A 26,330-nucleotide genomic window follows, 5' to 3' on the forward strand; every position below is an offset into this window, starting at 1 on the left:
TGATGTGCAATGCACTCGGAACACCAAAGATAAAATCATCTCTTGTCCTCCTGCTGGATCAGACACAAACCTCAAACATGGCCAGACACATACCACAGGCTGGAATGTTATCAAATGCATATTTACCTGTATTTTATAAAAGGGGCAGATGACAGATAAGGGAGGAATTCCTTTGAACTGTTAGGGAACAAACATAATATTTATTTCTGCAGAATATCATTATTTCCCATCGCATATACCTACTTAACTTACTCAATGAAAAACAGTAACGGTTTCCTTATTTTGCTCTCTGCATTTTGAACAAGTCAGATGTAAGAATTACATAAAGAATTCAAATTCTTAGAAATGTAAAGAATGAATTTGCAGCATTCGTTTGTAAAATAGCAAAAATGGCTAATTTTTTTTTTTTTTTAATCCATAAAATACTCCCCCCCCCCTCAAAAGAAACCTCTCAGAATACTGGACAGTGAAGTGAAATGAAAATGCTATGTGAGCAGGGACACAGAGAGAACTAAGTACACTGCAGTATCACTAGTGGCCCCATCTACTGGTCGCCTGGAGAGCTGGAAAATACCTGTCCATCTCTGCAAGCCAATCCAGACAAGAGACACAATCTCCTCTACTTCCTCACTTTTTAAAATAGACCAGTAGGATGGCTATTTGGGGGGAGGAATATATACGTATATCTTATAAAAATATAATGCAGTAAGTGCACGAAAGGAACCAAAAATTCTAATTTTACAAAAGAGTTATGCAGCACAAGATGTTTAGAGCTATTTATTAATGAGACTGATTGCATTGCAACTGACTAATATTACAAACACCAGAAAGGAGTTTCACATAAAAAAAAAATCACAATCACTGAAAATGTAAAAATATTTAACAAGCTCTCTCTTCTCTAGAATGTACATTATATGAGGGTAAGTGAGGAAGTGCATGTTTACTTTTAAGTTTTCTATATTGTTGGCTGCAATGGCAGTTGCACACGCATGTGTGAGCTTTGTTTGTCTAAGTTATGACACAGGTCCATTCTACTCCTGTTAACTGCTGGCATATTATACCACTGTGAACATATCTACTTCCCTTTCCATGTGCACTAAATAAGTGGCACTGTGCTCTTATCTGCTTTTTTTGAGCTGAAGGTGTTTCTGGAAGACAGATCCTTCGCCCGCTTTCAGCACAGTATGGAAACATTTTGTCCCGGAAAAGTGAGCACGAAAGGGTGGGAAAATTCAAAAACTGCCACGCAAGTGTCGCAGACAAAGAATGACGAGGTTGCCTGTGCACATCCATTACTGCTGACAAAACTGACTATGTCCATGACATAGCTCTGGCAAACAGAGAAAATCTGTTGTTCTTTCCTCAGGGCATACAGATGCTTGTCCAATGCTGGCCTAAGTGTGTTAATAACCTAGGAAACTGTTTTGAAAAATTATGTTTAAGAACACTGCATTCTCTCTGTATTCAATTTTATAAATACATAGCAGATTTTGACGTACCCTCATACGTCAGACATATCCAGGGCAATATGTAAATGGTCACAAGTGAAGCGTGGAGCCACTGATGAAAAGCTCTCTGGCACGTGACTCTCAGCAGTAAAGTTTGACAGTCACCAGATGTAACACCGCGGGGATCAGAAGAGGCTTTGCCGTAATATCCTCTTCTCTTCCTCCACAAAGCTCTTGTCCGAGGTCGCCTGGCCAAGATCTCGCTTCCTCTTCTCCTTCTGCTGAAAGCTCTCTACCTTTCTTTTCTTTGCAGACTTGGGACCGTCCTTCTCCTCATCTAACAGAAGAAACAAACATCATTAAGATGTATTAATATACAATTTCAAAATCAAGTGGTGTTCCTTAGAAAATAATGATTTCACACTTGACCACCGGTACAAACTCAGAGCCTTGTGGCCCATTTTCTTTACCTTTGTGGACATTTAGATTACCTTAGTGACATTCTCATGAAGCCATACGATTAAATTTAAACCATATTTCCGAAGGCACATCCAGTTAACTGTTATTACCACTTAATCATATTCTGTTACACCTCCTTATTTAACAAAACGTTACTGTCTAATATATGCTTGTCAAACAGCAGGAACTAAATACTAGTCCATTTCCAGAGGCATTCTGAAGCATGCACATTTGGCCACGGACAAGAGACTGCAGACAACCGGAATGAGAGAGCTGTTCCTCGTCTGGCAGAAAGCGTGCTTTTCCCGTAGCGGACTGTGGAGCGTCATCCCCATTATCCTCGTAGACATTGGACCATTTGATGGCCATATCCCTGCCGGGAGGAGCCCTCTTCTTCTCCTCTGTGACGTAGGACTGCGGCGGGGGCACAGCATTTGTCTTCCACATTTTGAATTCCTTCGGAGGCTGTGTGGTAAAAACACAAAGAGCTTGTAAAGCTTTTTTAATAAATTTAAATAAAGAAAAAAAAAAAACAGACTTTGTTGAAATTATGCCAGCACAACCAATTTTACTACTACCTTTTTCTTCATATATCCATTTACACTGATATTTAGAGAAATACGTGACTAAAGCAGGACAATCAACTGGTCAGTGAGTAATGCGGAATTTTTAATTTATCTTTGACAGCTGACAATTTTTGCCTCCTGGGATCCTGATGAAAATGAGCATCTAAGGCTTCCTTATGCTCAGCACAGTCTTCAACTACATTTCATTTTTATTTGTGTAATTACTACTGCAAGCAGAGAGTGCGGTGGCGCAGCGGGTTTGGCCGGGTCTGGGATTCGAGTCCTGCTTGGATTGCCTTGCGATGGACTGGCGTCCTTTCCTGGGTGTGTCCCCTCCCCCTCCAGCCTTACTCCCTGTGTTGCCGGGTTAGGCTCCGGCTCGCCATAACCCCACTTGGGACAAGCGGTTTCAGACAATGTGTGTGTGTGTGTGTGTGTGTGTGTGTGTACTGTATAGCATTCCTTCCTTACTCAGTCATTTTACTAAATTCGTAACTAAGTATTTGAGTAGCTGTTACGAATGACAATTAAGTAATTGGTGGGCGGGTGTTGGGATTTGTCTAGCCTGATTTTTATGCACCTACTCGAACGATGAACCTCGGTGCAGCAAGTGGTAGGTAGCAAACTAGGTTTACTTGAGTCTCATATCTACAGCCATGGCTCTCTCTCTTAATGTGATGCATAAATTGTACTTTTGCTGAGATGTACGTCGGTTTGGACAAAAGTGTCTGCTAAATGAATAAATTTAAATCTAAATGTAAAATTAACCATGTGCCGCTGACGCTCACAGTGGTGCTGGAAATCAGCTGTGCTACTACTTCATGTAGTAGGATATTTATCAATATTGCACAATATTTACATTTATTCGGTACTTTTTCTCCAAAGCAACTTACATTGTTTCACTATTACACTACCATTTTACACTTATTCACCCATTTATACGGCTGGGTAATTTTACTGGAATAATTTAAAATAAGTATCTTGCCCAAGGGTACCACAGTCGGGGGTGGGGCTCGAACCCACAACCCTTGGATCCAAGGCAGCAGCCTTACCACTACGCTACCTAATTTCAAAAGGATCTTTCTTCCTTTTTTTTTTTTTTTTTTTTTTTTAAATCTTTACACCTTTCTAAGTAAACTTCTGCAACCTGCCTGAGATGAGTAAACAAAAGGCGGTGACTATATACTGCAAACTAGTCACCGCCGCCTAGGCTTACAGTTCAGTCCAGTCCACCTGCTGCTGCTGCGCACGTACTCTGTGTGTGTCCAGCCCACCTCACCTCCTCGGGTGCTTTCACGATGCGGCTCTCCCAGTCGATGTGTTTGTTCAGGGGGTTGTAGAGGAAGGCCGGCTTGGACACACACTTAAAGAGCTCCTCCGGTTTCGGCAACGGCGCTCCGGCGGCTGCCCGTCCCTTCTCCTCCGACTCTCCACCACTCGCAGCGACACGGCGCCTGCGCTCTTCGAGGTCTGCAATCCGGCTTCTTCCCCCTCCATCGTCTTCAGAATCGCTGCTGCTGAGGTCGCCACTCATGAAGTAATGCAACGGGTCGTATTTCTTGTCCTCTGCCATACCGCGAGCGGGCTTCTCGAATCCGACGTCGCGAATTGTTCTTAGAGGATCCGCGCTAAATGCAGCTGAGAGAAGCCAAACAACCACATCGGACGTACGTCGATACGTGATGACGTACTTCCTGTGCAGTGGGCTCGGGGGCAATGAGACGACGCCGAAGATGCTACGCTGCCCCCTGATGGCGCTGAAGGGCGCAGCAACATGTCTGCGGCGGTGCGTTCGACACTCCCCGGGAGCAGTTCAAAGTTCTGTACGAACAGTTTGTACAGCATACGTGTTTCTCGGTACAACCTGTAACAGAAGCATAAACACAGTCCATGGAAAACACTAAAAAGAAAACATGAGATGTCGAAGCACTTCTTAAAACTTCTCTCCTTGCTCATCTGTAACTTTGTACATACTATAGACGACAGCCCGAAGGACACTGAAATAACCACGTGTTACTCGAAATACCAAATATGTCAAAACTAAAAAAAGACCAAAACATGTATGAGTATACAACAAATGTATATAATTTTTCCCGTTGACGCCGTTTCCTTGTGTTGCCTACGCTACACCCTGGGTGAACGTTGTCACAGTTGACTCAAACTGAATTTTGTTCTCCCACACGTTAATGCGCTGTCTTCTTGAAACAACGTAAATATTTCAATTTAATTGCGCCGCACATCTTCCACACTGCGACTACAGTGTCCGCCGAGCTCTTCAAATGTATGACCTACTGGAGAGGATCGCGCTCGCAGCCCTTTCCACTCTCGGGTGTTTGCACCGCCCGGCCGCTAGGGGGAGTGACGCGCCACATGTGAAAGCCACTGCATCACTGTCTTCTCCACCTTACAATGGCGCTGCTGTCGCATTAATGGACAGTCCGCTCTGTGCATTAATATCACAACATATTTTAATGTTGCACTCGGGCTTAAGTCCAAAAGAGCACATTTATATTACATATTTATGAAATTGGCGGCACGGTGACGGTGGCGAGTAGCGCTGCCGTCTCACAGGGTGGTACGAGGGGACATGGGTTCGATCCCACTCAGTCTGTGTGGAGATTGCATGTTCTCCCGTGTCTGCGTGGGTTTCCTCCCACAGTCCAAAGACATGCTGTTCAGGTTCACCCATAGTGTGTGAGTGACAGAGTGTGTTCCAATGATGTATGATAAGTGACCCAGTGTAAGTAGTGTATCTAGCAGTGTAAGTCACCTTGGTGAATGACGTGTGTGAGCTGATAACACAACATAGACTTCACTGGAAGTCGCTCTGGAAAAAAGCGTCTGCTTAAATTGTCCATGGACATATTAAGACAGGCTACATTAAACAACCTGAAAGCCTGACAGAGATCAGCGGGTTCTGTGGAAAACATTACTGCCCTGTTGAAAATGAAGACAATGTTGGGAGGACCGCACACAAACTAGATAGCAAAATGTTTATACAGCAAATCCGATGATGCAATAACATGAGAAATGTCAACTGAAAGGGCTCAATAGATGGTATGAGTTTCATATTTGGCCATTCTGAGCATCCCGGTTCCAGCCGACAGCGAACACAGAGGACCGCTAGCGTTCATCTAGCTTTCGTTCTCGGTTTCTGTGGATGTGAATGAATGAATGAATGAAGGCTCCACATCTGCTCCTTACTTCCCTGCATGGGATCCTCACTGACCGCATGGCAACTGCTATCACTCTCTCCCAAACAACTGATATAAAATGTACTCCTGCCATAATTAGGCATTTATGATTCCCACCCCCCCTCCCAGGGGCATGCGGTGGAGCAGTGGGTTTGGCCAGGGCCTGCTCTCCAGTCGGTCTGGGATTCGAGTCCTGCTTGGGGCGCCTGGTGGCGGACTGGCGTCCCGTCCTGGGTGCGTCCCCACCCCTTCAGCCTTGCGCCCTGTGTTGTTGGGTTAGGCTCCGGTTCGCCACGACCCCACTTCGGACAAGCGGCTTCAGGCAATGTGTGTGTGATTTCCCCCGCCCATACATTAAGAAATTGGTGCACTAAGATTAAATTGTGCTTCTCTTAGAAGATACTCTTCTAAACAGCTTCAGCAGTGGGGACTGCAGTCAGTGGCATTGACCGGACTGTTCCTGAAAATGCTAATAGTTCTTGAAATGTGAAGAAGAAATACACAGTGTTCATTTTCCAATTAAACTAGAGTAATGAGTAAATTTATTTAAGTCATTTATAAAAACATTTGACAAAGTGAAACATACTGGCAGTACTGAACTATAAGACGGATAAAAATAGTCATAGGACAGAATTTCTCCAGTGAAGGTGATTCACGGAGTCCAGCCGTGGCTAAATAATCTTCAAATTTTCACGAGTTACAGAATGTACTCTTCAGCTCCAACCCCCAGGCTAAAAAAAAAAAATTAATAAGCTCAAAGCAGAACTATTGTGGCTTTGACAAAGAGCACAGTATATAGTCACCATGTGCTAAACCTGTTCTTTGGAGAGGAGCTCCATCGTGGGGGTGGATAGCGCAGCCACAGCTGGGAATGAGTAAACAAATGCAATAAAAGTAATATTCAGCACTGTCACATCACAGGGTTTCGCATGTCTGCCAGCGACGTACAGGACGTCGTCTCACATCCTTCTTTTTTCAAACGTTACAAAACAGGTGCGGTTTTCAATTAGAAAATTAAGAGCATTTTGTTGACTAACAAAAAAATCTGGTGTTTATTTCTTTTTTTTGTAAATGCAATTCAGAGGTTTGTTTTGCCACTCCTCTAGATCTATACTATGAGGTATACAAAACTAATATCGAAGGATTGTAAACATCAGCGTGTCACACAGGACTGACTGCTCATATACATCCGGACACAGAAGTACTCGTAGTCGTACAAAAAACAGATGGCCGCGCTGCTCAGTGAGCGCGTTCAGTTCTCCAGCTTCTTGTTAATGAAGACCGAGCAGCAGGTCAAGGCACCGTCCACTTTAACTTTCTCGCTGTTGGACACAGGAATGAGCGTGTAGTCCTTCAACTTCTCAAACACCTGCAGAAGACAACGGCTATATTATAAAACTAGTTCAAAAACAGCGAGGGTCCCACACATAATATTCAATATGAAATAGCGTTTTTCCCTCTGTCATAACAGAATATGTCCATGATATGCTCACTAATTATGTTTTTTTTTTGTTTTTTTTTTTTTTTTTTTTATTAAAATCAAACAAGATTTTTGGAAGCAAACATACAAGCACTCATTTAAATTCAAAGTGCAATCCAATAATTTCTTTACAAAAGACAGGAGATGTTACTGCAAGTTACTCCATCTCAAAAAAATCCTTATAAACTAATGTGTCATTTTGTGGAGGTTGTCCAGGCGAGAACTAATGTTTTCCTTGGGTCCTTCCAAGAAGGACTACTTCTTTGTATCACCAGGTCTGCACACCAGTTGGTCTGAATGTCGTAACCATGATCAAATTCCCAACCAGTGATGTCAAGAACACCAATCTTGCTATTACTGCACTTAGTATAAAGCACACTGGCCAGGAGCAGAAGCTGGAAGCGTCCATTTCACCACACTTCACCATGGCGTTACTAAATCCATCGCCTCATGCAGTTCTCTCAAGAGTTTTACAGCTGAATACGCTGCCAACCGGGATCTTCTTACAGCAAAGCAAATTTATAAGTTCAGCAGGGGCACTGGGATTATGAGAGCTTCGTCTACTCGTTTAATTAATCTCAAATGAAATACTGTCAAGGAGCACCCTCAGCAAAGACTGAAAAAAAATTCAATTTTACATTTGATACAGGCAGAAGAAATAACTGCGCTAAAAGAGCATAAAGATCTCGTTGAGAATTGTCTGAAGTAAAAAAAAGAAAAAGAAGCTAGACAGGCCAGAACAACGAGAGTGACAATTCGTCTTCTGGTCAATGAACCAGCCAAAGTGCTTTAACTAACTGGTCCACTCGGGATGCCCCATGCTTTGTCAAGATGAACGAAAAGCAGGCTCACTTTAGCACTCTCCGGGTATTCCTCCGACGTGCAGTATAGCAACACATGTCCTTTGTCTGGAAGATTCATATACACGCAGTTGGCAGCCATGTCATCAGACACAGTCAGCTTGTCGTAGCGATGATCACTCATCTGCTGCATGACCTACACAAAAGCAAAGAGACACTGCAGGATTTCACAGCTATATGGGGGAATAGAATACAGAAATGACAAGTGGCATTTTGTACCTTAGAGCTTACACCATTAATTCAGCTATTGTAATAATACCACAGAGATAACAGAAGTGACACAAGACAAGAAGCGTTCGCTATATTGCAATGTTTTATTAAAAACTGAACTTTAAATATCAGAAAGACATTAATGAGGCAGTATAAACACCACATATGGTATGTTGGTAATGATGTCATTAACATATATACCTAGTTACCATTAAACACGGAGTTGCCATGACTCTCCATTTAAACCCCCTGTTTGATAGTAAAAAAAAAAATTACTTGCCCTGGAATGAGACATAAGGACCTGTTTTGCTTCCCCTTTTCCTGATACCTTGTCCTGCCTAAGAATTCCACAATATGAATCCAGCAATCCTGAGCCGTTGTCCTCTTGTCCCATGTTTGTCCCAGTATAGATTTTCTGTTCTTTCAAGAATGGTAGGAGTTGAATCACTCGGGCTCATCACTGCCCTGTGCTTTGGTTTAACAATCCACCGGAGTCCACATCTGCTTACTGGGGCATTTAGAGTAAATGTTTGAGGTGAGATGAAGATCCTTTCTTTAGGTGAAACTTGAGCATCTGCGTTTCCACTCAAACGGTCCGTATCATTTTTACCGACAACTTTCTCGTGACGCATTCGCGCTTGCCACATTTGTACGTAACCTTTACGAATCTTCCACAACAGCAAAAACATCAAAACAAAACTAGACAGAATACGTCACAGCGCTAATAGCTAGTGGTTTGGGGGAGTTATCGAAATCCGATGGCTTCCTGTTGACGCAAGTACATCTGATTGATATTTAACACGCGTTTCCAGGAACGCTGCCCATGTGGTTCTCTCTTCCCTACAGGAATGTGATCAGAAACCTCTACGCTGGGGTCCTCTGTCCATGCGTTTGTATAATGGCTAACATATCCGTGCCACACTAATTCAACACGATATAATTACTGGCGATGATCAGAGCGAACGCCCAAGGCCACAATATCCCATGCTTATGTCAGACGTGACTGCAGAAAATATTTGTAGAGAATGACATCATACCTGAAACTACATTACTCGTCAGTTATTATTGAAATGGTTTTTGAAATGCATCCCGTACGCCTTCCATCTTTCCCATCTGTGAGAACTTAGGGGAAATCTACAGAACTTCTGTAGCACCTAGAAAAGACAAACGTTTGGCCTGCAGCGTACACACGTGCCCATATTTACTGCCTGTGACAAACTGCAGTGTAAAATTCTCTAAAACTCTTGCAGGTTTTGCGTCTACACTCAATTTACGTTTTAATTTACAGTGGACAGTTAATTTAGCTGCCATTTCTTCACAAGAGCAGCAAGTCTCCAGAAAAAAAAAAAAAACTGCCAATACAGTAAGAAACCAACCAATTAAAAGATGCAGTCTGGACAATTAATTACTAAGATATTAAATAAGATCACAAAGCACTGAATGAAACCAGAACTAAAGATTCAATACCAACTATTTTTTTTTTTTTTTATATGTAAAGGGCATTCATATTAAGAAGCAGTATTCGGGGACTCTGGTTTACCAGTCGGTGGGAGAAATGTACCAGGCTACTTCTGCAGGTCTTAAATGGAGAAGGATTAATATTAATCCATTCTATTAAATAAATCCAGTTTTGTTCTAAAAACTGATCTGTTACTGACATCAGTATAAAGGTAGCTCACTGGTCAAATTCCTACTGCCAGTAAAATAGACAGTAATCAGTTATTAAAGAAGAAAGAGGGGAAAAAACAGACAGGTAGACACCAAAAAAACCCAAAAGATTCTTCAAATGCTTGTTTCGGAAATAATGCTGCAATACTCCACATGGCCGGCTGTAAAACCTAAACAAACGTTATATTTGCTAGAGATACGTCACCTCAAGAAGAGTAGAAAAGATTACAGTGCACTCCCCATTTCCACACGTTTCTCACACATGTGTACTGATGCCAACCACAAAGTAGTAATAATAATTCACAGATCGAAAGCTGAACTATGCCAGGCTTGGTGATATCATGCTCTCAAGCTGTTCAGTGCAGCGAGGCAAATCTGAATTCACTTTCTGTCTCTGGCTGCCTCCCTTACCTTGAAAGCCTTCTGTGCGGGTTCGCTGGAGCCAATCGCTATAAGATCTGGTCCTGCCATGCTGCAGAAGCTCTTCAGGTGCAGACCGTCAAGCACGGGCACTGGGGACACAGTATAGTCCTGCAAAACAACAGCAACCTGCTGGGTGGCGCTCAAATGTTTCATTCATGCAAATTACTAGTTTAGGACATGACATGAACCTGTACCAAAACACTATAGGTTTAAATCCCTCTGACAGTACCATTAAGTAAGGTATTACTAACCTACACTGCTCCAGTGAAATAACGTGGTAAAAATAAATCAAAAAATCCATGCTGCTTTTTTTTTGGGGCGGGGGGATTAATGTAATGTATATGTAATGTATACATTTCCTGTGGTGACTGTTGCCAAATTCGGAATGGTACATCATTCCATACAGACAGATTGCAAAGAGGTCCTCATCATACATCAGATGTGGAAAAACCACCAAATCAAAATTGCAAAGCATTTCACCTAAGTTTCCTTTCAAATTGTTCTTCACAGGCAATGGTGCGTTTAAACTAAGCTTTACGTTTGTTTTGTACAAAGGGAAAAAAAATCAATTCAGCTGATACAAAAGTAAAGATGTGATTGTTCAATTTACTTGGTATTGCTTCCTGGGTAAGATCATAAGTGACGGGGGGGGGGGGGAGACAAATGTTCTGCCAAGTTCTTAATGGTACGGAAACGATAAAATAAATGTTTTATTTTACAAACTACTTGCTTCAATATGTCCCTAGTTGACCCAGGATAAAAGTACAGGAAGTAAAATATCTCCAATAAAAATAATTGTTTTGCACGTAGAACATGATAAATAAATACAAGCTGTTTTGTACTGTTCAAATTTTTAAAAAAAGAGAGGCACTACGCAACAAATAAAGCAGTTTTTATTTAGCTCCTTCCTGAGCTGTGGGTCAGCTGGTGAAAAGGCAGGTGGCGAAAGTGCCAGACTGTATACAGGGTTGCGGTGAGCTGGAGCTCAACCTGGCAACACAGGGCGCAAGGCTGGAGGGGGAGCGGACACACCCAGGATGGGACGCCAGTCCATCGCAAGGCGCCCCAAGCGCGACTTGAACCCCAGACCCACCAGAGAGCAGGACCCAGTCAAGCCCGCTGCGTCACTGCAAACCCCCCCCAGGAAACCCTTTTGGTCATATTTCTGAAGAAAAACTGTGGGATAAAATATATGAACCATCGGGATGACACACATGAGCAGCTGAGTGCGGAAAACTACGCTCAGAACCGACTGACCTTGAATGCATCTGCAAGAATCTCTGCTCCACGCTGGTTGGTTCTAGTGGATAAGCCCACGAAGAACTCTCTACCTGCCCAGAGACCAAAGACAGAAAAAAATTGAGTCTAAAAATGACAACACCTCCAAGGAACGGAACAGGAGCTGACTACCTGTCACGTGGAACTGATTTCAGTATTGGGGGAAAAACAACTGTGTGAAAATTAAACGCATTAACAATGAATGAGCCGTATCGGTGGAACCATAAACAGACACACAAACTAACAAATATATTATTTGTGGCTGCTATAAACCCGCCATTGTGGTGGCAAAGCAGTAGGTAACATAGTGGTTAGAACTATCAGATTGCAGCTGAAGGTTCAACCCCCCCATCGCTGCTACAGAATGTGAACAAAGCACGCACACACACACACACACACACACTGTCTGAAACCACTTGTCCCAGCCTAACCCAGCAACACAGGGCGTAAGGCCGGAGGGAGAGGGGACACACCCAGGACGGGACGCCAGTCTAACACAAGGCACCCCAAGTGGGACCCGAACCCCAGACCCACCAGGGAGCAGGCACAGGCCAAACCCGCTGCGCCACCGTGCACCCCCCGCTGTGAACAAAGTACTTGCCCAAAATTTCTCTGTAGAAATTACCATAATGTATGAATGATTTTAAGTAGCTCATTATACAAGTCGATCATTACAAGCTGCTTTGGAGGAAAGTGTCACTAAATGAAACCATGTAAATTCTGAGGAACTGTGAAGTGAAGCCAGTTTCCTTTACTATGTAATATTTATGATGCGCGTGTCACGACGGCACACTGAGGAACCAAGAATTCATTTCTTCCGTGTGGTTTCTCGGGGAACACAGGCGTGTTTCATTCAAGGGCCGCACCTGTAAACAGCACGTCTCCCCCATCCAAGGTGGCTGAGTCGTCATCCATTTCCACTATGTTCAAGTTCAGCTCCTGCAAGGCCTGCTTCATTGCTTCCGTCTGAAATAAAAGGCACATATAACCTTGTTAAACAGACGAGTCAGACACGGCGCTCTCACATGACAGAGAGGACTCTATTTATAGAAAAATAAATAAAAAGGGGGGGGGGAGCAAACAGCACTCAGTGTATGGTGAGCGCAAGTAGGTATCCATGAGCAAACATTTGCGGTTGACTAAAAACTATCCAGTACTGTCATATTTAAATGAAGCCAATAATTCCTTTTTAGCTCCAAAAAGGCACTGGAAAAATGTCAAACTGTCACACGAGACACACAAGAAGTAGCAATGAGGTTATGTGAGTGACACAGAGTGTGTGTCTCATTGATGTATAGATGAGTGACCCAGTGTAAGTAGTGTATCTAGCAGTGTAAATCACCTTGGTCAATAAGGTGTGTGGGCTCATAACGCTACGTAGAGTTTGTCGGAAGTCGCTTTGGAGAAAAGCATCTGCTAAATAAATAAACGTAGAGCCACTGTTTAATGATCAGAAAGTGCTGGGTTCAACTCCCCACTCCTGCTGTAGAGCACTGGATCGACTCCCTGAACTCTCTATATACATGGTTTATTTACAAAGTTAAGAACTTACAATATAAACTTCCTACTAAGTTGCCTTGTGGGACAGAAGAAAGAAAACTTCATTATAGCAATGTCACGTCTAGCTCAACCATATCAGCGCCAGGTATCATCGCTGTGTAAATTTAATCTCAATGTATAACTGCAAAATAAGGTTTTTAAACCACTTTTCTCAATGTCTCTGTACTGTTTATAACTATAGTATCAGAAAAAAAAAAGTTTTTTTTTTTTTTCTTTTTAAGAAAGACATATACTTAGCTCACAGGCTGATGTGTTCTGCTAGGGGCATGGGTACTTAACGGTGAGAAAACCTGGAGCGAGAAAGTAGACAGCTTGTGAAGTCATGTACTGTTCCCCCAGAGTCGTATCTCACGGTGAGGTCAGACTACATGATAATGCAAGGACTGCTTCTACTCAGAGTTGCACCAAGGCATGATATCTGTTAAAGCCCTTCACTTCAGTGCTTCACATCCATCACTATGGTGAGAGGAGCCTTCTGGAGGACCCTTGGAGTGATCTGGACAGCAGAAGGCTTCATGAGAGAGACAAGTGCACCTGTGTAAACAATGAATGGCTTGTCCTCTGTGGGGGGGGGGGGATCTAAAATGCAAACATGTAAGGGCTATCAAGAAGTGCAAGCAAAGCACAGTTGTCCACACTTGCACTCAAATTTCACGTAGAATGAAAGCTAAGAAAGAGTTAAAGACCATGCAGCTTTTGCCTTAACACATCCTTTATTTTACCATAACATTTTTGTCGTGTAGGTGCAATAACTCAATTTCAAATTTTTACATCCTTAAAGGGGCAGCTGTTAAATCAAATGGTGTGCTTTGCAGTTCATGTTTGTTTTGCACGTGAGCGAGATCCAGCAGCGGGTCTAAAGCGAGGTCGGCTCTGCTCTTCCACGAGCCACCTCCCCTCAGCCCCTCAGAGCAGCTGAGGCTTCGGTTCCTGTGTGCGGCGCGCAGGAGCTCCTGCGGTCACAGCTGCTCGCTCCACAGGAGCATTCCACTTTAGGAAGGGCAGCAGGTTGCATCAGCCTGAAAGCATTTCCTACTGCATTACGGGACAACTTGTCCATAGAGACAGGCACTCAGAAGTCTGCCCACACTGGAAAACAGGCAGTGGTGAGCTGGGACTGGCCATGGAACTGCCTTTTGCCATCAACACCAGACTGGTTGAACAACAGATTCATGCGTGTGCAAGTGGTTAAAGAATTGGGCTTTTAACAAAAAAAGACCTTTGCACTCTTGACCAACATGTAACTTAAATTCATTAATATCCAGTGAAAAGCACAATTTGTGCAGAAGTTACAGGTATAGCCTTGCAAGTGGAAGGTCCAGGGGTTTGGATCCCCACTCTCACTGCAGTTCCCATGAGCATGAAGCATACCCTGAATTGCTCTATTAAAAACTACCCAGGGGAATAAATGGATAAATAACTGCAAAACCACTTTTCTAAACATTTTACACCAGCTTGGACAAATTCCACAAAAAAAAAAAAAATTTTACTGTGTCAAAGTACCTTCTAGGCAGTCCATTTTTGAAAGAAAAAAAATAAAAAAAAAAACATGACAGAAGTTTACTGAAATTTTCATTCAAAAAAAAAAAAAAAAAAAAAAAAAAAAAAAAAAAAAAAAAAAAAAAGTTTGTGAAGTAGTGTCATCCCAAAGAAATGTAAGATTTTATTCTGTATTTTCCATTCTTGGAATGCCAGTACAAAGAAGCTTAGAGAAAAGAAAGTACAGAACACCATTTCTCTTTATTTGCAATTAATCAATGCAATTACAGTTACATGCTGAGAATACCTGGCTCAGACATGGCTGCACTTGATGCGACAGTTCCATAATGAAGTTCTCTTTCGCCTGTTCCTGTGCCCAAGACAACACACACACACACACACACACACACACACATTTTCAGAACCGCTTGTCCCATACGGGGTCACAGGGAACCGGAGCCTACCCAGCAACACAGGGCGTAAGGCCGGAGGGGGAAGGGGACACACCCAGGACGGGACGCCAGTCCACCGCAAGGCACCCCAAGCGGGACTTGAACCCCAGACCCACCGGAGAGCAGGACTGCGGTCCAACCCACTGCGCCACCGCACCCCCTCCCCAAGACAACACGCAGTATTAAATTCATATTCTAAGCGCCATTCCATTTCCTCTCCCCCTTCCCCCGACGTTTAGTTACTCCCAGCAGCCTACGGCGGCGCTGGAGCCTGGCTTTGAGCAGAACCCGAGGATGAACGTTCCCCAAAAGCGATCATGGACGATGGCCAACTCAACTTTCGGGCCCGAGAGTCCTGAAGGTTATCCAGTTACAGTGCGCCATCAACAGCCACTTTGTTCGGTTTGATCCATTCAAGAGCTACAACGGGGCAAAACCCGTCATATTAAGCAGTCCATATAAAATGCTAAATATGTTTTGCTGTATATTCAATTGACTGCTGTCATCAAGCTTTTGTGACTCATGTAACAAAGGACAATGGTGGCACACAGGGGCGAGTGGAGCAGGTTGCCAAAAGGCTGCTTTTTACGCGTGGTGAAAAACAACACCTTCCCTGTCAGATCCTCTCTGCCTGCTCGCCACGGATCTCCGAGATCATTAGCACAGAATGACACAAAGGTAACGGTGGCCACATCCCAGGCAGAAACGTTAACAAAACGATGTGTGAAATGGTGCTTTTAACTACATTTTTAACCTAATAGTTGTGGTGTGTCCAGAGCATCACGTGATCTGGCATCATATTTTGAGAGATTGCTTCCTTGTTAGCATCAACTTGAGCAACAAAGAGAACAAGCAACTGCTTATTTGACTGCTCGCCAATTATAGTTGTGCAAGTCGTGTAGCGGTTAGAGCTGCTGCCTTTGGACCACAGTATTGTAGGTTTGAGTCCTACCACCAGTTGTAGTAGCCTTGAGCAAGGCACTTACCCTAAATTGCTCCAGTAAAGTTACCCAGCTGTATAAATAGCCCAACACTAAGTTGCTCAGGAGCAACGTCAACTAACTGAGTAAATGTTGTTGCCCTTCTTGACTTACCAATGAATCATTTTCAACTTACTATGAGATTAGTGTAAAAGATTGCTTTAGGAATCGTAATGAACAAAATTTCCTCAGAGGAACTTGGTCACTACGGAATTTGGCCCTTATCATCCCCTAAGCTTTTTTTTTTTTTTTTTTTTAAACATTTCTTTGATTATCGCAGCAGAACAGAGTCAGAAACAGTACACCGAAAAATTGCCAATACCTTAAACAAGCAAACGATTAAACCATTTCACAGGTGTAATCACTTACTACTAAGAAGAATGAAAGGGTTCTAGAAATTGCAAAATTCCAAATTATTATGCAGCCGAAATGTTAGTTTTTGGCGGGAAAAAAGAAACATATGCATTTTATGAAAAGTAATGAATGGCATTCCTATTAGTTTGCAGAAATGTAACATCCACCCCCACCTTACAAAAATCCATTCCCAAAAAATAAAAAAAAATAAAAAAAAAAAAAATTCTTGGCAGTAAATCTTCATAAGGTTAAGGATTAGAAGAATTCATAAGGTTAAGAATTGTCACAAGTCAGACAATTACCATTAGTTTCAATGGTAAAACTTTGTGCTCTTTGTGTACTTAGGAAAAAAGAATAAAATACCAATATACTCAGATTAAATATACATATCAATGCCTCCCCGCAATTAAATCCCCCATTTCTTCCCATGTTCATGTAGGTTTACTCTGAGTGCTTGTTTCCTCCCAATTTAAAAAAAAAAAAAAAAAAAAAAAAAAAAAAAAAAAAAAATTTTTTAATGTGAAATGGTGAATCTAAATTGCTCTTTCTGCGAGTGCTACATTGTTCTGTTGTATAAATGGGTAATACTAGTTAATAAACACTAAGAAAAGCATCTGCTAAACAAATGGATGTAAATGTCTCGTACCGCTCAGCTGTCGTGAGGGGAGAAAAATCCAAACTTGGTCCTAGTAAATATGAAGAAACGCTTCATAAGTGAAATGCTCTTACCCCGAAAGAATGTACCTCGGGAATAACTGCACCGCACATGTCTCAAACCCATCCTCGCGGGGCCACTAAACCACATTTCCAAAAAGACTGGAAGTTCAAACTATTTTAAAAAGAAAAATCAGTGCATGACCAAAATTACTGCTGCTTAGTCATTCATTCAAATCAAAGGCTTTTTGGCAAAAATACAAAGCAGATAAATGCCATGCTTTGTGTCCTTTATCACTGGCTGTCAGACCTGTTGAAGCTGTAAGCATAATTGACATGGATTGTCAGATGGTGACAAGGAAACAATGACCATGTTTCACCTTCATCGGGGCCTTTTGCAGACGCTGCACTAATTACAATAAATGAATGGTGATGCTCATTGCTTCAGAGTCACGACAAAGGCTTCCCATCTTACGCCGAGTTAACAAGTACTCTAGGCAGCAAATTGCCTCGTCCCGAGCAACATGTCCCACTGAGCCAACACAGACCCCACTGTCCTCCTCGGCATCCCTCCGCTCGTTCTGGGGCGACACCATCAGGCCTGGGCTTCCGCTGCCCAGCACTACAGCAGCAAAGGAGAACGTCAGTTTTCAGCGTGGACCACGTACACAACTCGCAGTATATTTCTCCATGAACCATCCTTGTATGCTTACCCTCCCTAAGGCTGAAACTCCTGACAGTAATGCCTGACATGACTTAAAGTGTCCACAGTACTGATCACTGCCAGGAACTCCGCAGGCCTTCAAAGCTATATTTTATTTAATTACGTCCATTCAAACGAGGCCACATGCGAAGGTACGGGTGCGGATCTAGGTGACGTGTTGGCAGTATATAGGAAGAGCCTTTGCTCATCACCTGTCGCAAAACTGGGACCCAAAATAGCAGGAGATAACAATCCACTTTCAATTCTCACTTATTCTATGCAGAACAAGAACACTTTGTGTGAACTTAGAATGGGGAAAAGATGTGCTAGATTCAACCCAATAAATTATGACAAAATGCACATTAAGCGTTGTTACTCATTGTAACGCGCTCGTATTTTTCGCAGAGATGTACAGCACTTTGGAGAAAAGCGTCCGCTAACGTGAAAGTAAGTCTCTCGTGAGTAAGTTGGGAAAGAATTTCCATCTCAGACATGAGTATAAAATGGTCAACTGTCATTTGTTGGAGAGAGGAAGACTTTTTATAGACGTCGAGAGTCAGCAAAGCGTGCACCGGGATGGGGAAATTACGCAGGGGACACCAAATATCCCACGATATCGACACTCGCTCTCAGACAGCGTAGACCACAAACTACGGGACCCGTTGCGAATCTGAAAAGCATTTAAAATTCATGAGTGCCACCGAAGCTAGGCCGTCACATTCCACTCATTCCTGAATGGATGGGAACAGGGAGCAGGGAGGGAGTGCGGACCAGCTCCAGCTTTTATATAATCACAATGAAAGATACCGCATCAAGTGGATGAGGACCCATACTGGAGGATTTTTTTTTTCTCCCCCTAATTTAAGCCACAAATTGCATTCTATAGGTGCTCCAGGGACTCAATGCGTCCTACTGGCCATCTGCAACAAAGCACAGCTCCCTATTCACGTGTAACTGAGGCTGCTTCTTGAACACTGATAAGATTTAGGTGGAACAAAGTGCTTTCCAACAAAGCCGTCTCAATGTAATTACAGCCATAGAGAAGAAATGCAGTACAGCTCATTTTCACCTCAGTAAGATATATTACATCCTACTTAAATGGCTGTGGAGGACTATGCATGGTATTTATGGTTTAAAGAAAGGAAACTTTCACAGGATGGACAAGAGGTTCCATTTCAGCACCATGTTTTCCTCAGCGTTACAGCGAGCCATTTAGTAAAGGTGGCGAGAGAGAGAAGACTAAAGCAGCTGGCTTACGGTAAAAAGTACACTGTAGAAAAGCAGATGGTAATCAAAATGCCCCTGTAAGAGTACCACTAGAGAAAGAGACACCCTTTACATATCTGTACAAGAAAAGGGTGTTTTCGAGGTTAGGCATTGTGACGAGTGACAGAACGGATGCCCATAAGGTTCAGCAGGAGAATATGATCATGTATGTTCCTGCTTTCTCCTCAACATGAATTTCTAGTAAGAGGTAAATTTGGGAGAGGGGGGAAAAAAAAAAAAAAAAACCAGGTAAAATGTTTGCTAAGCCCATAAAAACAACACGGATGCAAGCCAATAGAAATGCATTCAACATCTACATTAACAATCAATTTGGAAAAGTTAGTACTGATGGAATCACCTCTGTACTTTAGCAATTTACACTTCTCTACTGCACATTCAAAAGCTTGACAAATAAAGAAAAATATCCTCTGGCAGTTAAGAACTATTTTAGCCAAAAATAAATAATAAATCATTGTGGTACATATTGTAAATGAAATTTAAATGGAACTGTATTACTATATCATGCTTTGCAGGGACAGCTGGTAGCATAGTGGTTAGAGCTACTGCCTTTGGACCCAAAGGTCGCAGGTTCCATCCATTCCCCCCCCTCGGCTGTGGTGCCCTTGAGCAAGGTACTTACCTTAAATTGCTCCAGTAAAATTACTCAGCTGTATAGGTGGGTAAATAACTGTAAGCTTGTAATAGCTGAAACCTTAACATTGTAAGCAACTTTGAATAAAAGTGCCAGCTAATTGTATAAATGTAAATGCAGCAAACTGGACACCAGTTAATGTAGATGAACTGTGTACTGACCCAGTGGCAAAAAAAAAAAAAAAAAAAAAAAAAAAAAAGATCTATAATCAAATGCCATATATCAGAAAACACTACACAAATGGTCATAGGTAAGGGCTTTGATCATACTAGTGCATCTCCAACATTGCTTGCTTGTTATTGAGAGGAAAAACAAGGACTGCTGCCAGATACTTTAAATTCAACTCCTTAGAAATTAGGAGTTGAGAAGGGAAAAATGCAGACCTGTAGCTAAATTTAAGATTTATCCATCCAATTTAAAAGAAACTGAGGGGAAGTGAAGTGAGCCAAGTATATTACCAAGTCAATGCTAAGCACTCTTTGGAGAGCTGGCCAGCAGAGGCTCAGAAGAGACTCAGTTAAAGGCTCTCACAATTAAACTGAGGAAAGAAGAAGAAAAGAAACAAAAAGGACCTGGCAGTGAAGGATATTTTAATGTCACGTTGCATTCCAGCTCTCTGGTCCCCCAGGACTTTTGCCTCCAAGCCCTCCACCACCATGTGTTGGGGGAAGACCATCAGATCTCATTTCCTCAGAAAAATTATGTTTTACTCTTTAGAAGATGTCAACAGGACCTCTGGAAAACACATTTACGGCAGATCCTGAGACACCACATAAGAGTGAGGTAAGAATTGTTTTGATAAGGCTTTTCCAGAATTTACACTTGTGATTGTTCATTCACAAGCAATCAGTGTTTTGTGAACGTAACAAACCAAGTCACTTCACAGAAACACCCAGAAGAAACGGATCCCTTGCTCACAGAACTTTACATTATTTCTGCTGAGGTAAGCATGCAACAACCACATGATATTTTATTTTTTAAATTAAGACTAAAGTTTTGCTGTCATTCTCTAATATTGTGGCAAAAACCAAGGGGGGGGGGGGGGGGGGGGTGTTAAATATGGGTATTTATGCCACGGGAACAAATTTCAATTCCAAGATGTATAATACCACATGATGTATTCGCAATACTTGATGCATTTTCCAGTCATAAACACCAAATTCCAGCTTAATGCTGTGAAAGAGATTCACTCAAAGTGACTAACAATTTTGCCTTATAAGGTCTCAGATGAGAGCAAGGAAAATCTGGCCTTAAAAACTCATTTCACACAGCTAATAAATGTGCTTCATCTGCCAAAATGGCACTTCCAAGACTTTATAAACTAGACTGCTGACAAATATATTGTGTATAACGATACAGAAAAAAAAATGAGCCCATCGGACCACGTGGGGAAATACACCCAGCATTCCTGAAACTAGTCACCAAGAACCAACTGCTGTCGTAACCGTCAGCGCATGGGATGCTATAACAGCGCAGACATAGGACCAAAAGGCTAATCAGGAAGGCTGGATTCCACAGAGCACTACTGGAGGTCATTTCTAGCATGAGACACCAGGCTCTATGACAAGTCCTCACACTACGAATGGGAGGTCACCTCTTCCTTGCTGCCGATCGAATGGTACTGAGCCTGATCTGTGCTTTTCCAACGCACATGGCACCACCCCAATGTACTCTGCCCTGTCCTGTGTAAATTCAGTACATTTATTTATCTGACCAAGTTAATCATTGATATAACGTTTAGTTGTGGAATGCCGTTAACATTTAACACTACTCAGTAAACAGGAGTAAAGTTTTATTCAGCTGTTTACCGAACAGCAGTTCAACACTCGGACCAGCGCTGGGGAGGCAGGATCTTGAAACAAAAACAATACACTCCTTACATACATTTAGAGTGGGCGTAAGCTACTAACTTCTCATTGGTCACATTCATGCGTTTACATAACAGCACTCGGTTACTGGATAGATTTGGCAGTTTCAAAGAACATGTGCATGAGGACAGAAGGAAGAGAAAACATGGGTACATCATGAGAGTGAGGGACATGGGGTACAGGACAAGATGGAACAAGGGCACCCAAGGCAGTCATGTGTACATGACCTCTGCTGTTTGCAGTCCAAGAGCAAACAACGGGCAGCAAAAACCAGTCTCTCACATTTAATTACTTATCCCTTTGTTTTCAGCGTACGCCTAAACAAATTTTGTATATTGTACGCTACTGCAACTAAACAGAATTTCCCACCGGCATTAAAACATTCCGCTGTTATTCAAGATAACCTCTGTATTCCCCATTAGACTCAACTAATATATATATTATATGCAGCTACATGTGCACTGGCAAAAATGGCAGTACTGGAATAACTGGCTATGCGACAGTCTGGTGTCAAAAGCTCATGGTTGTGAATGTATGCAACTTTGGAGAAAAGCATCTACTAAAAGGATAAATGTAAACCTATAAGATTACAAAACAAGTTGTAAGTTATAAAGCCCTTTGAGAGAAACAACAGAACTAAGCATGACAATCTGCACATTGTTTTATGCTATGTATTTACATAGCAGCTGTATTTATAAAGTTAGTGCCCTTTAATAGATTCACAATTCAGTACCATTTATTATAAAATGGTCAATTAACTGTAAAGTAACTGCAAAAAAAGCCAAAATGTTTTTAAATGTAGTGTTAACTACATTTAATTGAATACATGGACGAAAAGGAAAGAATTTAAGTGTTGGATTTAACATTAAAATTAATCACAATAAAAAAATGCATTGCCTCTTCCAGATTCTATCATACATTTACACATTTTGGAACACATTGTAGGGTAACCAACACAATCAGTCAGATATTCACACAGTAAAGGGATTTTCGAATCACCAATCCCCCTGAAACACGTCTTTGGATGTGGGAGGAAAGGGGACCACTCACACATTTTTCCTGTTATTTTTCTCAAAATTTGTGAGATGTCAAATCAAAGGCTCAAAGAAAATGGGAACTATATTATATATATCTCCCACAAAGCAGATTCAAAAGCAATTTGAGTAAACCTGAGTTTTGTGAAAAGACCAGAATGAGATGTTTGTAGTCAGATCAGAATTTCTACTTCTGTTAATTCCTCTGTGTCCACTTACCAAATTCTTCCTTAATCCTCAATTTCCAAACATCCACTTGAGCAGAGACTTAAGGTGCCACCTGAAGCAACAGGGCATTAGAGTTCAAGCAGCATCCCACAATTTTCCACATAAGACAGCACAATCAGATTACTCCATCTATTGCTCAACTAAAAAAAAAACAATACAATCAATCTGAATCACCTGCATGAACGACATGACAAACTGCTGGAGCCGCTTGCAGTCAAAATGACAACTTTGAATAATTTCTTTTTAAGTGATGACTAATAAACCCATTTATGACAATACATTTTGAATGAAGTGCAAAGGGGAACGTTATTGAATATAAAGGTTCTGAAATGCAGATCTGTATAGTTATTATACTAGTATAAAGGGCAGACTTGCATCATAAGGGAACTCACTTCAGTACCAAGTAGCCTTGGTAACAATATTGTTCACGTCTCCTTTCTCACATTGGTAATAGCTGTAGTCAATGACCTTCTGCGTTACCATATGGGCCCCGACTTAAGTTTTAACAGGTTGTGGCACCGCGGGACAGATTTCAGGAAGTGCACGCGGCAGGTGAAGAGCTTCTCGTTTATAAGTTATCCCAAAAGCAAAGTCAAACACGTTTGGGTAGAGGTATGAGCTCGCAGGTGGCTGACATTGCCAAAGCTTAGCAGTAAACATCCGTTCAGCTACGGTATTACAAAAAGAGCTGTTCTGTGTGAGCTTCATTAGTCAGAGACACAAGATGGCTAATTAAGGTTTACCAGTGGTCTCAGTTGATCTACTGTTATTGTATTTACGGAAGGATGAAGGAAGTCTTTGAAGGTGAACTCGGTCATCCAAATAGACTTCTCTTAAATGATTAAAAATGACTTTCTGTTCATCTCTTGCCAATGGCTCCTGTTCAGAAGGGTAATTAGGAGGATTATTACAATAATTCTCAATTGTGCACTGAGTGCTCTTGACTGGTGTGACGACATTAAAAGGCATGATGTCCATGTTATGACTGGCCATTGTGGACAAGAGGTTGGCCAACAGGAAGCAAAGATTAATCTGTGCTCATTACTGTATGTACCCACTCAGTCCTGGCCAAGTCTGCCCAGGACACACACACAAGGTGTACTACACAAGTAGTCTAGAAAGATATAGCACGTGACCCAAGAAGTAAAGATAAAGCACGGAGGTTCTCGGTTCTGGCTCCGGCTCCATTGTGGTGGAATGACCTCCTTTCTCTCTCACTCAGAACTGCAGAAACTGTTTACATTCAAGAAGGGTCTGAAAACTCAACCTTTTCCAGATCCATTTTGCCCAAGATCTCTCCAGCTCATGTATGGTGTAAATGTTCATGCACTGTAACTTCATGATCTTCCCCAGATAAGCCTTTACACACCCACTACTCCGGCATTGTATGCGATTGTTTATGTATCTTATTCTTAAAAAAAAAAAAAAAAAATTGGTAGGTCATCAGGATTCATCTATCCTGCGTTTTTTGCACCTACTCATGCAATAAACATCGGTGCATCAAGTAGAAAGTAACAAACTGGGTTTACTTAAGAATCACACGTGTGCAGCCATGTCTTTCTCCTAATATAATGCACAAATTGTATTTTTGCTGAGGTGTACCTTGCTTTGGAGAAAAGCATCTGCTAAATGAATAAATGTAAAGTACACAAACACACAGTTTTGCACTAGAAAAAGTATCCAAGCTAAGTTTGCAATAGCAGCCCTGCCGATGTAGAGAGCATCTTAACCCAACATGCCCTCTTTGAGGAGAATGGAAATATTCCTGTCTTTTCTGGAAATTAATGTTTATGCCTTTTCCGAATTAAGCTCTTGGACAACATTTGAACGGCAAGAGACAGATTATGCGTAAATGATTATGAAGCATCTTGGACACCTGCCAAGCATCCAAACAACGGAGTCCAGGAATTGGGTCTGCCTAGTCAACCCATGGGAAGAAGTCTTCTGGCCACCTAAGAGTGTTTTGCAGAACTGGGCACACTCAATCCACCTCAGAGTCGGCGGTTCAGCTAACATGTTGTTACTCTGAAAACAGCACACAACACCGGGTAATAATTATTCCAAAAACAGTTTTCGGGGGCACCACGGGGGTGACGGCTACGGTCTTGCAATCTGCGGATCCTGTTCTGGATTCCTGTTCCTGCGGCACAATGCGACATGTCTGTTCAAGCTATTTACCCTGAACTGCTCCAGCAAAAGTTGTTACCCAGATACAGAAAATTTATGGGTGCATCACTAACCAGACAACCATACAAAACTAAAGTTGTCCATGACCCTGGAGAAAGGCATCAGTTCAATAATGACAACAGAAAGGAAGAGATAGATAGATAGATAGATAGATAGATAGTGTGCTCTTCGCTAATTAGTTGGACTAGTTCATCAGGAGCGTCTATGCACTTTAAAACACTTTACCTTTTAATGATCCTTAGGAAAAGGCAATTAATTTATTGTGTTACATACTGAACTTTACATGGATTCACCATTTATTTTTATACAGCACTGAGCACGGTCGGTATATTTTTACTCCGGTCATTACGGTAAGGACTGATGAAGAGAGCAATTATATCATCATGTGAACCGGGATTCTTCTTACATTTAAAGCTCCTGCCGCGGAGTGACGGCGCTCGAAGCGTGGCTCGAGCTGTGGGGGCAGAATCAGTGAGCGCGCTCTCCGCGCACCCCGACGGCCATCATTCCCCCCACCCCATGGCACTGGCATTACCCGCCGCACCGCATCTTTAGCGCAGCTTAGGTTAGGCCTTTCGTTTCGAAATGAACGGGGGGGGGACCCGCCGCTGTCGGAACCGGTACCTCCTTCCTCCGGCTCGGCGCCCCGGGTCTGGTGACGAGCGCCGTGTCCCCGCACACCACGGCCGCGTCCTCCACGAACACGCAGTCGGGGAGACTCTCGTCCGCGGGAAGCTCGACCACCTGCAGCCCGAGTCTGTGCTTCAGAACCGCGACGTAGTGCTCGTGCTCGCGCAGCGCTGCGGCCAAGTCCACCTGGGCACTGCACGTCCTCAGCGCTCCCTCGCCAAAGGACGCCGGAATGGCTCGCACTACCGAGTGCGTGAATCTACCGAAGGGGGCAGTTAGCGCAGTCATGATGTTCTGCCTTCCTATAAATGTCTGTGCCGCCGAACCGCGTTTGCGTTAGCGCTTTGATTCTGAGAATGAAATGATATCAAAGCGCGTCCGCACATCAGTAACGATAAGAGCGACACCGACCGCGGCTCCAATAAGTGTTCCGGTAAACAGTCACGTGACTGCAGCCCCCCGGGGGAGCGGCCCCCCACGTGCACAACACAAGCACAAACAACCGCACGCGACAGGTGGTAGCCTCGCGCAAGTTAACTGTGATTTATAAACGATGATAATTCTCATTCAAAACCCTGATTTGTTAGCCTCGCTTCATTCACAACATATGAAGATATTTTTTTTTAAAGGCAAAAACACTTTATCCTGCACTTTAAATTTAACTGCCTCATTTCATTTGGATTTCTCTGAATTGAAG

At 42.6% G+C, this 26,330-nt stretch overlaps 2 protein-coding genes across 2 annotated transcripts; both read right to left on the reverse strand.

Annotated features, from left to right (window-relative positions):
• Nucleotides 1-759: 759 nt before the first annotated feature.
• Nucleotides 760-4,161, reverse strand: LOC114911300 (UPF0690 protein C1orf52 homolog). Its single transcript, XM_029254932.1, has 3 exons — nt 3,753-4,161; nt 2,168-2,372; nt 760-1,785 (listed from the first exon to the last, which is right to left on the reverse strand). The coding sequence occupies exons 1-3, from the start codon at nt 4,044-4,046 to the stop codon at nt 1,634-1,636; spliced, it is 651 nt and encodes a 216-aa protein (XP_029110765.1). The 5' UTR covers nt 4,047-4,161; the 3' UTR covers nt 760-1,633.
• A 2,100-nt stretch (nt 4,162-6,261) lies between these two features.
• On the reverse strand, nt 6,262-26,060 carry LOC114911328 (N(G),N(G)-dimethylarginine dimethylaminohydrolase 1-like). Its single transcript, XM_029255154.1, has 6 exons — nt 25,628-26,060; nt 12,453-12,552; nt 11,566-11,639; nt 10,297-10,416; nt 8,000-8,143; nt 6,262-7,036 (listed from the first exon to the last, which is right to left on the reverse strand). The coding sequence occupies exons 1-6, from the start codon at nt 25,919-25,921 to the stop codon at nt 6,920-6,922; spliced, it is 849 nt and encodes a 282-aa protein (XP_029110987.1). The 5' UTR covers nt 25,922-26,060; the 3' UTR covers nt 6,262-6,919.
• Between the last annotated feature and the right edge of the window lie 270 nt (nt 26,061-26,330).

Source organism: Scleropages formosus, chromosome 9, assembly GCF_900964775.1.
Source record: "Scleropages formosus chromosome 9, fSclFor1.1, whole genome shotgun sequence".
Lineage (NCBI taxonomy): Eukaryota > Metazoa > Chordata > Actinopteri > Osteoglossiformes > Osteoglossidae > Scleropages > Scleropages formosus.